The sequence below is a fragment of the Rhinopithecus bieti genome, unplaced genomic scaffold, assembly GCF_001698545.2.
Source record: "Rhinopithecus bieti isolate Rb0 unplaced genomic scaffold, ASM169854v2 scaffold_28521, whole genome shotgun sequence".
Classification (NCBI taxonomy): domain Eukaryota; kingdom Metazoa; phylum Chordata; class Mammalia; order Primates; family Cercopithecidae; genus Rhinopithecus; species Rhinopithecus bieti.
Genome location: NW_016812573.1, coordinates 611,912 through 624,877, shown reverse-complemented (window position 1 = coordinate 624,877; position 12,966 = coordinate 611,912). Strand labels below are relative to the sequence as shown.

At 38.5% G+C, this 12,966-nt stretch overlaps 1 protein-coding gene across 1 annotated transcript in view; it reads left to right on the top strand.

The window, feature by feature from the left end:
- LOC108545114 (putative uncharacterized protein encoded by LINC01546) overlaps positions 1-6,296 on the top strand; it is a 14,510-nt gene extending 8,214 nt beyond the window's left edge. Inside the window, exon 3 of the mRNA XM_017896605.1 lies at positions 5,796-6,296. Within this exon, the coding sequence (XP_017752094.1) occupies positions 5,796-5,864 (69 nt within the window). The 3' untranslated portion in view covers positions 5,865-6,296. The remainder of the gene's footprint in view (positions 1-5,795) is intronic.
- Positions 6,297-12,966: the final 6,670 nt, after the last annotated feature.

The window sequence follows — 12,966 nt, the reverse complement described above, 5'->3', positions numbered from 1 at the left end:
TATATTTTTTAATTGCTTTAAAAATTGGATCTCAAATGTTCTCACCATAAAGAAATGACAAATATGTGAAGTGATGATTATTTTAATTAGCCTGATTTGTTAATGCCACAATGTATAAATGTATAAAAAATCACATTTTAACCCATAAATACATGTAATTATTATTTGTTAATTAAGAATAAAAATAAACTGAAAACTAAAAGTAGTAAGGGGAGTTCCCTCCATGAAGGATCAATGAGTACATGCCGTAGATTTAATTTTGACAGCAGGAAACAAGGTTGCAACAGTCCTAACATTGCGTGATAAATGTTTGCTATTAAAAATATTTTTATAATTTGCCTCAATAAGCTAGGACATAAGTTATAATCTATTAGGTAGGAGTATATTCATTCAGTGGCTCACTGCTATACTCATAAACAGCTTCATCCTACTTACCCAAGAAGGTTAGTTTTCATGAAGACTGCTCATCTGAATAAATTTGGTTGCGAATACTAATTATTGAAATTAATGGATACCTACTGTGGCTGTCTATTGTTCTAAGTATTCAACACATATTCAAGTGGATTTCATCAATGACTAAAGCAAGGCTCTATTAACCTATTTACAATCAAGAAGGCAGCCCACTGTGAGACTCACGATGGTGGCCCACTGAGAGACTTCTCTCCCCAGCCTCTGGTAACCATCATTCTACACTCTATCTCCATGAGATCCACTTTTTTGAGTTCCCATACAGGAGTGAGAATCTGCACTGTCTTCCAGTGACTGGCTTACTTCACTTAACATCATGACCTCCAGTTTCATCCACGTTTGAACAGTTTTAATCAACATGAAATTCACAAGAAAGCAAAACAGTGGAAACAGAGGACTGCAGTCAATTGCCTTGATCAGAACCTGATCAAGGACTAGTCACCACTTTGGAAAACACCATCTGTGGAAATCCTCCTGCTGCTATTTGAGTTGCCAAAACAACACATCAGTGTTGGCAGTTCTGGTATCTATGTCAATGATTGTACCTAGAGCAAACCTGTGGGTCTTTTGTTCCATCCCTGTCTTATCATTTACCTATTAAAATGCCATGGTGTTTTAAAATAAGAGTTGCTTTCCTGTTACATTTCTGTTTTACATTGCAGTTACAGCCTCAAGTATATGTTTGAAAATTATTTGTGCTCATTATCAGTGGTTTTCATTACATTTTTGTGAAAGGAATGCTGTAAAACATTCACCATGGAAGAGAGTCTAACTGAGAAAATGATCCTTGGAGGCATTAATCTATTTACAACCAAGATGGCGGCCCACTGTGAGACCCACAAGACTCACAGTGGGCTGCTATCTTGGTTGTAAATAGGTTAATGGAGCCTTGCTTTAGTCATTGATGAAACTCACTTGACTCTGATTTACAGGTGTGTGTTGTTATTTGCGGCTTGCTGAATGGGGAGACATACAGAGGTTTAGAAAGTAGTCTGTGGGCCACTACCTCTTCTTTATATAGTTATTGCTTGCCCAAGTTATATTCTGATACCATTCTTTCAATTTTCTTAGATCTTCTCTTTTTTTCTTTTAAAATTTTATTATTATTATTATTATTATTTTAGAGACAGGATCTTGCTCTGTTCATCTGACTGGAGAGCAGTGGTGCAATCATGGCTCACTACAGCCTCAAACTCCTGGGCCCAAGTTATCCTCCTGCCTCAGCCTCCCAAGTAGCTGGGACTGGAGGCACATGCCATCAAACCCATCTAAATTTTTTAGTTTTTTTGTAGACACAAAGTTGCACTGTGTTGCCCAGGCTAACCTCAAACTCCTGGCCTCAAGCAATCCTTCCACCTTAGCCTCCCAAAGTACTAGAATTTATAGGCATGGGCCACTGTGTTCAGTCTTAGATTTTCTTAAAGCTTGGAAATGTTTGATCTCTGTGTCTTATATTGTAATGCTTCAATTTTTTTAAGTCTCTGTGTGGATTTAATCTGCAACCCCACCACAATATGTTAAATCTTCACAGTGCCCTCATAAACTGGCGGCTCCTTCCTGAATTCCACCCATTTAGTCAGCTGAAACACAGAAAGCTTTGGTATATATAAAGAAAAAAAGGCAGGTCAGTCCCAGAATGACTCACAGTCTTGTTTGCTAATTAGATCATGATCTGAATGAGATTTGATGAGAGAGATAGCAGTCCTAACCAGTGGTTCTCAATGTCGAGGGAGCATTAGAAGCTTATGGAGGGCTTGTCAAAACACGGAATGCTGGGTCCCACTCCTTCTCATTTGGCGGGTCTAGGGAAGGATTCTAGAATTTGCATTTCTAGCAAATTCCCAGGTGATGAGGCTGGTCCAGTACCACACTTTGAGAATCACTGGGAAGACTGAAGAAAGTAACATGGGAGTTTTTCTAAGACATTTTATTTGTAGCCAGTGAAGACATCTTATAGTCTTCTCCCTTTTGAAACTTTGTGTGCAGACAAGCAGGACCTGAAAGACTTACCCAACAACAGCTGTCTTGGACTATGTGTTATAGGACAACAGAGGCTGTATGCCCACTGTGCAGTAACAAACTAATACATTGAGACAGCAGAGTTTGCAGCAGAGAAAGAGCTTAATTATTGCAGGACACTGAGTGAGAAAAATGGGAGGAGACTCTCAAATCTGCCTCCCTGTGGAGTCCTGAGCTGTAGTTTTTAAAGGGATTGTAGAGGATAAGGAGCTGGAAAATTGGGGTCATTGACTGCTTTGGGTAAGGAGGATGAAGTCATCAGGATATGGAAACTGCATTCTTTGGTGAGTTAGCTTCTTGTGGCGTCCTTCAGACCAGCTGGCATCAGTAGTTTCATCAGTATGCAGGACCTGAAAGAATATCTCAGAGGGAAAACTTGTTTCGTAATGTTGAAGTTGTTATCTACAAAGTAGTTAAGGGAACTCTAATCAAGGGTCTATGTGATTCTAGGACAAGAGGCACCAAACAACTATGACAAAGCAGGTCAGGGAGCAAACTGACCTCAGGATGAGTGTTGAGTGTGCTGTGAGTTTGGTTTATTTTCATTTCTCCCCCTTCTTTTTTCCCTGATAAATTTTACAAAGTTTATAGAGATGATTTTACATGTGTGTTGATAGTTCAAGATGTAGCTCTGCCCTACTATGAAAAGTACAGAAATCCTTCTCACAAAGATCATAGAATGAGTAAAGGTTTGGAAAAGTAGATTCAAGGGAAGTTATCTTTCAAGAATGAAACTAGGTGGTCAGCAAGACAAGACCATATAACAGGTCCAGATAACCACGTGTGGGCTAAGGAACATGATGTATTACCTGTTCTTGGTTCTTCTATCACCAGGACATAATTTAGGGACCAAGCTTTAGAAAATTTAGCACAAAAATTTAAGGAGGGAGGAAGGGAGTAATATATTAACAAATTGGAAATAAACTGAAATTTTATCTTTCAGAGAGATGTGCAGAAATGACGCATTCCAGGGTATAGACCAGATATGGCCAACAATTTGGGAGTGAGCTCATGAAGAGAACACATTAGTTAATTATGAGAAAATTGCTATCAATTGCACACAGAATGCTGAGCTAAAATGATGGTAACCTGTGTTTAAAATGTATAAAAATTAGTGTGCAGGCACTGATTTGAAGTATGCAAAATGAAACTTTTCTTCCCTACAACTTGGCCTGAGATCCCACCTTGCTTGATTTATGTTTCTCCCCTGCCCGACCCCGGATGGTTCCACTGACATTCCTACAGGTTTCTTGGGAGCTCTTCCTCTCAGGGTCTACTTCTGTGGAATCATACATAAATCACGTGGATATAACAAGGCTTACAAATGAAATGAGAGGGAATCTAAGTGTTTTTTAAAAATATAATTGTATTTTTAATTCTTTTAAGGAATGAAATTTAAAACTGATGAAAATTGGGTTTTGCTTTAGCTTTTAAGATGGATGTATTGAATCCTCAGATTCCTGTTTTTCTCTGGGAATTTTACCCATGGGAGGCATCTAATGCTGGCCTTGCACCAGCAAGAACTGCATATTTATTCTAATTTTAGTCCAGGATCTGCAGAAGCACAAGCCTTGCCATGGTGCTTCCTCAAAGGATGTCAACTGAATAAACAAAAAAGTTTGACTCAACATTGCACCTTTCCACTGTACAAAGCATTTTCCACTCCACTGCGGCTCCAATAGCAGGAGAAAGAACTAGTTCTCAATTCCAGAACCTTGCTCTTTGTTTTGTCTACCCACATGGCCCATTGATGGAGGAAGCCAGGCACCCAAAGTTCTGCTTACACAGAAGGAACAGACAGAGAAGTTTTAGAGACCTAAAGAGGAGAGTCTTCATACCCATACTTCTTAGAAAATAATTAATGTTTCCCCTTTTTCTCAGCAAAGAAGATGACATTATACTTTTTTTTTTTAAGAAAGGGAATATTTTAGATTTAACAAAATTTAGTTTTTCATAGTTTAGCTTGATTGGTACATATTTTTTAACAGACTTTATTTTCTAGAGCAGTTTTAAGCTCATAGCANATATAATATAAATATATATATAACCTATATTTGCCTAATGGAATACACTAATATACATTTAAAAAGTTTATTATGAGTATCTGCTATGGTTTGAATGTGTCTCCTAAAAAGCATATGTTGTAAACTTAATTCTTAATGCAACAGTGTTGGGAGGTGGGGACTTTTGGGAGGTGTTTAGGTGATGAGAACGCCACTCTCATGAATGGATTATAAAAGCCTTTGAGGTTGTGAGTTTGATCTCTTGTTCTCTCTCACCATGTGATGCCTTCTCCATGGGAGGAGACAGCAAGAAGGCCCTCGCCAGATGCAATCCCTTGATTTTAGACTTCCCAGCCTCCAGAACTATGACTGAAATAAATTTCTGCTCATTTTCAATTATCCAGTCTGTGGTATTCTTTTATATCAGCACAGAACGGACTAAAATGTTATCTCTTGGTTGACATACCCCTTAATCATGGTTCTCATCTTTTCCAGCCAGGCAAAATGACACTTTCAGCCATGAAGAAATGTTCCCTATCTTTCCATCTTCTCAATTCAAGGACCTCGCTTTTCCTGCTAATTATTCTAGTAGATTTTCAGTGCCCTCTCAGCAAAAGCAATACATTTTGTGGCCCTATATTTTGCAGAAATCACCTCATAAATTATTCAATGCACAATTAAACAAAAACTTTATTTCTGGATTGCTCAATATATATATATGTATATATTGAGCCAGTTAAAATTGTGCATTCAGAATACATTGTCTGGAAGGTCATCCATGTTGCTGCTTTTCATTATGACTGACATGCAGGAACCACACCAGAAATCCTAAAGGTGATAATAATTATAATTCACTATGGAATAAACCTAAAACATTGTTGAGATTTGTTGTTTACAGGCAAGAGTGCAAAACTCAGGTTCACCTCTTCCTAGAAGTGCCACCTAAAACTAGTTCCCTTCTCTCCCTCAACTTGGGCTTGGGGCCATATAGTGCATACACACCTCTGGGGTTTTCTGAAAGACTGTAGACTTCAGTGCAAAATGCCCAGCCCAGTGCCTAGCTCAAGATACTCAGTCAAGAGTCATTAATATTTTAAGTAATGGTAAGGAAAATATCAGAAAATACACACTAAAATATGGTTAAGGAAAATTCCAGAATGGAGCCACTTTATTTGACCCAACAGAGACATGACATGTTTAGAAGACTTCTGTTTGCATGAACTATTGGGAAAGCAGCTACAAGTTGATGTTGGATCCTGTTTAAATGCTGAAGTACATATACTAATTCTCCTGTTTCCGTGTCAGACTCTGCAGGAAGATCAAGGAGTAATAAAAAGAGCCGAATATCTGCAGCTGCCAAGACCTCAGCTCTAATTCTAGATTTGCAGCCCATGGCTGCACAATAGGCACAAGAATGAACCTACGTCACCACCAAGGAAAGTGGCACAGCTGAGCTGTACCCACGTCTGACTCCAAGGGACCAGCTTTTGACAGCTATTCACATCATCTGGTTTCTGTGAGTCCCAATTCACACATGGAAAACGGACAAATACTATCTGCTTCATCAGGCATTCCTGGGAACCTAGAGGAAACACTAGTCAATATCACTTACTTAGCATACTGGAGTTATCTTTCCATTTTCTTAATTCAAGAACCTTGCTTTTTTTGCCAATTATCTTAGTAGTTTTTCAATGATCTCTCTGCAAAAGCAATATATTTTGTAGCCTTATCTTTTGCAGAAATCACCTTATAAATTGTTTGATGTACAATTAAACAAAAAACTTTATTTCTGCATTGCTCAAAGAATATATATTCATTTGTTATAAAATATTATAGCGTTCAGGTCTCATACATTCATTGATTGATTGATTGATTGATTGTTATTTACTTTTTCTCTTCAACTTCTATTTTATGTTCAGAGAGTTCATGTACAGGTTTGTTAAATGGATAAATTGCACGTCACGGGGGTTTGGTGTACAGATTATTTCATCACCCAGGTAATTAGTATCCCATAGGTAGTTTTTTGATCCCCACCCTCCACCCTCAAGTAGATGTTGGTGTGTATTGTTCCCACCTTTGTGTCCATGTGTACTCAATGCTTAGCTCTCACTTATAAGTGAGAACATGTGGTATTTTGTTTCCTGTTCCATTCCTGTGTTAATTCGCTTAGAATAATGGCTTCCAGCTCCATCCATGTAGCCGCAAAGAACACAATCTCATTCTTTTTATGGCTTGTTAGTGTTCCATGTTGTATATGCACCCACATTTTCTTTCTTCAGTCTGCTCTTAATAGGCATCTAAGTTGATTCCTTATCTTTGCTATTGTGGATAGTGCTGCAATGAACATACACATGCATGTGCCTTTATGGTAGAACAATGTTTATTCCTTTGAGCATATACTGAATAATGGGGATTGATGGGTCGAATGGTAGTTCTGTTTTCGTTTTTTGAGAAATCTCCAAACTGCTTTCCACAGTAGCTGGGCTAATTTACATTTCCACTAACCATGTATAAGTGTTCCCTTTTCTCTGCAATCTTGGGAGCATCTGTTGTTTTTGACTTTTTAATCATAGCCATTCTGGTGTGAGATGGAATCCCATTGTGATTTTAATTTGCATTTCTCTGATGATTAGTAATATGAAGTATTTTTTCATGTTTGTTGGCTGTGTGTATGTCTTTTTTTTAGATGTGTCTGTTCATATTCTTTGCCCATTTTTTCTTTTTTTTCTTTTTTTTTTCTCTTTTTTTCGGAAATAGTATCTTGCTCTGTTACCCATTCTGGAGTGCAGAGGCATGATCTTAGCTCACTGCAACCTCTACCTCCCGGATTCAAGCAATTCTCCTGCCTTAGCCTCCCATGTAGCTGGGACTACAGGCATGTGTCACCACACTTGGCTAATTTTTGTATTTTTAACAGAGACAGGGTCTCGCCATGTTAGCCAGGCTGGTCTCAAACTGCTGGCCTCAAGTGATCTACCTGCCTCAGTCTCTCAAAGTGCTGGGATTACAGGCGTGAGCCACTGTGCCTGGCTGTTTGCCCATTTTTTAATGTGGTTGTCGAACATTTTTCTCTGACATCAACACTGTACACTGCAACAATGTCGGTAAGTGTTTATATATATTATTTTGATTATTTTTTGCCTTAATAATGCTCTCTTATCACTTCCATCATAGGATTCCCTTCTGTCTGTCTCAATGTTTTCTTATCCAGGCTTCATCTGGTCATGTGTTGTTGCATGACTTTTGTTAAATCTTTTAGTATCCTTGGTCTACGTGGCTTCTGTCATTACACATCTTCTAATAAAATGAGAAAATTATAATGAAGCGCTTTTCAAATCTTATGGCAGTACTTCTTGTTCTGCCTGACCTTCCTTTGTGATCCCATGGTTACAGTTACCGAAAAATAAAATAAAAAATCTGATGGACTGCAACTGCATGCAAGTATATAATTCATCTCGACCTCTTACTTTACTAGTGCACTTACTAGAGATTTCAGCTCCAACGTGATTCATTCTATAGGCATGTGGAAAGAGCTTTAAAGAGATTTGGGAGAAGTGCAAGCTTTTGTGGGCTCCACCCTTAACACTGAAGCCATGCACCAAGCCCGAACGGGTCCAGCTTGCTTTATTTATCCTGGCAAATTAACTGGCAGTGGGCCATTGTTTTGTGGGCATAAGGGCTATACCAAGATCAATTAAACCTTTCAACTAATGAGAATTTCCTTCATCTCATTGAACATATACCATTTGTGATGATGAAAACTGAACACATTGAGTCTCCCCTCTCTTGAAAAGCAAACGTGATTTTTTTAAATTCTTCTTAATTTTTCTCATGCTAATTTTGTGGCTCACAGCGGGAGAAGCAGAGTCTGAGTCATGTCCATCGACTCAGTAAAAGCTGTACCCTGAGGTTGTCTCCATACCTCTATGAGTCTTTGTTGTGAATACCTGCAGGGAGCCATTATTTCTGGGCTTTCCTTCCAGTGGGCTGTGGTGCCCCCAATTCCTGCTGGATGACCCCATGAGCCATGAATCACAGTGGGGTTCAGCAGTAAAGGGTGCAGTTTTGCAGGCCAGCTGGGACTGTTCTCTGGCCTGTGGTTCTCTAAGCTGATTTGAGTACACTTTTTGACAAAGGCAGATTTTCTTGTTTGAAGCTGCATTGCCTCAGTTTGGGCTAATTAAGGAAGGTTTTACAGGAAGCTAATAAACCTTTCAGCAACTGCAACCAGTGCACACTTGGGATTATAATAATTGGATCTCAAAACCCAAATAAAAATTCCCAGTGTACTTCCTTCAATACTTTGCTCTGTGTCTCCAAATCCTCTTTGTACCTGGCTACAGTTTCATTTTTGTCCTCATACTCTAAGCTTTCTTCTCTTTGTGTCTTTGGCTTCCAACATACTAATAAATATTGAACAGTCAAGGAAACTAAACTTTAAAATAATGGAAAAGAAAAAACATCTTAATGTGATTGTTTCTGAATCTGGTGATATTGAATGGATATCTGTCTTTGTTATTTTTAATTGTTTGCATGATACCCTCAATTCATTATCTAGAAAACAGTCCCCTTTCAACCTCCCCACCCTGGTTGAATGAGACCTGTTACTCATAGTCACTCAGGTTCAAATATTTTTTAAAACGTATATTTCCTCTTTTACAAGCAGACAATCACCAAATTCTAAGAAACTCTGTTATATTTTGCAAGTATTTTCCCCAATTTCTATTTTCTCTGGAACCACTTTATATCAAACTTTTATTAATCCTTGTCTAAATCATGACAATCACCTCCTAACTAATTTTGACCAGGTGATCAATTAATTTTGCCTAATGGAAATCAGTCCAACTCAATTCTCTATTAATTTTTGTGAAATTTCTCACTGATCTGACAATCACCACCTAACTAATTTTTATGAGGAAGCCAATTAATTTTGTCTAATGCAAATCAATCTAAGTCGCCATGCCCCTTTTAATGTTGTTTAAATTCCTTACTGATTACATACTCCAAAGTATCTTGCTAAACCAAAAAGAACCCCACAACTGTTCCATATTGACTATCCAATTAATTCCAATATGGAACATGCTTTAAAATGCAGTATAGGGGTGGGAATAGTGGCTGACAGCCATAATGCCAGCACTTTGGGAAACCAAGTTGGGATTATCTCTTGAGGCTAGGAGTTTGAGACTAGTCTGGGCAATGTAGTAAAATCCTGTCTCTACAAAAAATTTAAAAAGTTAGCCAAGCATGGTGGTGTGCACCTGTAGTCCCAACTACTTGGGAGGCTGAGATTGGTGGATCACTAGAACCAAGGAGGTCAAGGATGCAGTGAGCTATGATCACACCACTGCACTCCAGCCTGAGTGAGAGCGAGAGCCTGTCTCTAAAAATAAATAAGTAAAATTAAAAAGTAAATAAAATGCAGCACATCACGTCCAGCATTTTCTTCTACCCCAAACCCCATACAACCCATCTTTAAGCCAAACTGAACCACTCATTCTTTCCCAAAATCACCCTAAAGAACCACATCCCTGGGTCTGGCTCAAGCTGACAATTCCCTTCTAAAGGGGCTTGTACAAATCAAAGTCATCCTTGAGTGACTTTTCTTCTAAGACTCCATTTCTAACCCAAATTTATTCCCTTTATAGTTCCCTCATCCACCTCTGCTAGTGAGCATATAGGAGGCCATCTAGCCTGTCAGCACTCACTGGGGCGTCTGTCTCATTTCTTCCACCAAGTGGTGAATCATGCTCAATGGGAGGTATTCACCCAATATGGAAAAGTGTGAATGACTGAAACTAAAATATATGGAACAACATTGAATTATCGCATCCTTTTTTGTTCAAACTGTCATGCAAGGCCAACTATACTTGGAATTCTGTCGCTAAGAACTAAAGTTTGAGTTCAATTAAAAAACAACTCATTCATAAACATGTTGTTCTGATATTTCATCAGCTATCTTAACAGCAAATACAATAGAAAAATGGTGCTTCTATTGCATAAAGGAAACATAAATAATGCTTGGTAAAGTAAGCCCTGTTGGTACCTTGGGTTACTGACAAACTCAAAGCAAAAAAGGCAGTCATGGAGGGGGGAAAATTCCAAGAACCTACTTAAATATGTACGTAGAATTTGGGTGGGAAGTTAGAGAATATGAAGTATTCCGAGTTATATTTTATTTCGTTTCTTTTCAAACCATGTGAAATTCATTAGTTTTTTCTTTTAACTTTTATTTTAGGTTTGAGGGTACCTGTGAAGGTTTGTTGCAATGGTAAACTTGTGTCATGGGGCATATTGTGCAGATTATTTCATTACTCACATATTAAACCCAGTACCCAAGAGTTATCTTTTCTGCTCCTCTCCCTCCTTCCCTCCCTCCCTCTCTGATCTCCTTCCTCCCACCCTCTCTCATCTCCTTCCTCCCACCCTCCCCCCTCAAGTAGACCCCAGTGTCTGTTGTTTCCTTCTTTGTGTTCATAATTTCTTATCATTTACCTCCCACTTATAAGTGAGAACATGCAGTATTTGGTTTTCTGTTCCTGTGTTAGTTTGCTAAGGATAATGGCCTCCAGTTCCATCCATGTTCCTGCAAAAGACATGATCTCATTCTTTTTTATGGCTGCATAGTAAGCAGAAATTCCCTTTGACCCAGCAATCACATTACTGGGTATATACCCAGAGGAATATAAACCATTCTTCCATAAAGACACATGCACGTGAATGTTCATTGCAGCACTATTTACAATAGCAAAGTCATGGAATCAACCTAAATGCCCATCAATGACAGATTGGATGAAGCAAATGTGGTCCACATACACAATGGAATTCATTCTTTTATTTTCTGGGGAACAGTCTGCCACACAGAGAGAATTATGTATCTAAACACCAAACGGCAAAACTTGGTGGTCGCTTTATTTGTGAGAAAGCAAACCTGGGAAGTCTTGAAATGGCAAACCTTTCAGAAGAGATGGCAGAGACTGTCCTGCATATTCTACTCTCAACGCTCTATCTTGTTCTTTCCATCTTAGCTCTCCCTCCTGCCAGTCAATCCTGAGGCCTGGATGTACCCACAGAAGTGAGTTCTATTGATTGCGGTAAGCTATTAAAATAAAATATGCTTTCCTTGAATGTGATGCAGGTAAATCCAGTTAGGAAACAACTGTTTATGTATTTATGGGATATACCAAGAGTCCTGCAAAGTGGCATGGTCAAAGTTAACACGTCATTTCCTTGGGGAAATCTTGCATCAGATTTCACCACACATCTCTTTTATAAACTCTGACAGAATGTGACTTTTATAGTACTGATCATAACTGCATTATCAATTGGTTATTGGCATAATTATTCATTGAAACTTTGCCTTAATTACTGAAATTTTTATTAAACTCTTTTTATCTTGTTTGGCATATAGAATATGCCCCTTATTAAATAAAGGNAAAATTCCAAGAACCTACTTAAATATGTACGTAGAATTTGGGTGGGAAGTTAGAGAATATGAAGTATTCCGAGTTATATTTTTATTTCGTTTCTTTTCAAACCATGTGAAATTCATTAGTTTTTTCTTTTTAACTTTTATTTTAGGTTTGAGGGTACCTGTGAAGGTTTGTTGCAATGGTAAACTTGTGTCATGGGGGCATATTGTGCAGATTATTTCATTACTCACATATTAAACCCAGTACCCAAGAGTTATCTTTTCTGCTCCTCTCCCTCCTTCCCTCCCTCCCTCTCTGATCTCCTTCCTCCCACCCTCTCTCATCTCCTTCCTCCCACCCTCCCCCCTCAAGTAGACCCCAGTGTCTGTTGTTTCCTTCTTTGTGTTCATAATTTCTTATCATTTACCTCCCACTTATAAGTGAGAACATGCAGTATTTGGTTTTCTGTTCCTGTGTTAGTTTGCTAAGGATAATGGCCTCCAGTTCCATCCATGTTCCTGCAAAAGACATGATCTCATTCTTTTTTATGGCTGCATAGTAAGCAGAAATTCCCTTTGACCCAGCAATCACATTACTGGGTATATACCCAGAGGAATATAAACCATTCTTCCATAAAGACACATGCACGTGAATGTTCATTGCAGCACTATTTACAATAGCAAAGTCATGGAATCAACCTAAATGCCCATCAATGACAGATTGGATGAAGCAAATGTGGTCCACATACACAATGGAATTCATTCTTTTTATTTTCTGGGGAACAGTCTGCCACACAGAGAGAATTATGTATCTAAACACCAAACGGCAAAACTTGGTGGTCGCTTTATTTGTGAGAAAGCAAACCTGGGAAGTCTTGAAATGGCAAACCTTTCAGAAGAGATGGCAGAGACTGTCCTGCATATTCTACTCTCAACGCTCTATCTTGTTCTTTCCATCTTAGCTCTCCCTCCTGCCAGTCAATCCTGAGGCCTGGATGTACCCACAGAAGTGAGTTCTATTGATTGCGGTAAGCTATTAAAATAAAATATGCTTTCCTTGAATGTGAT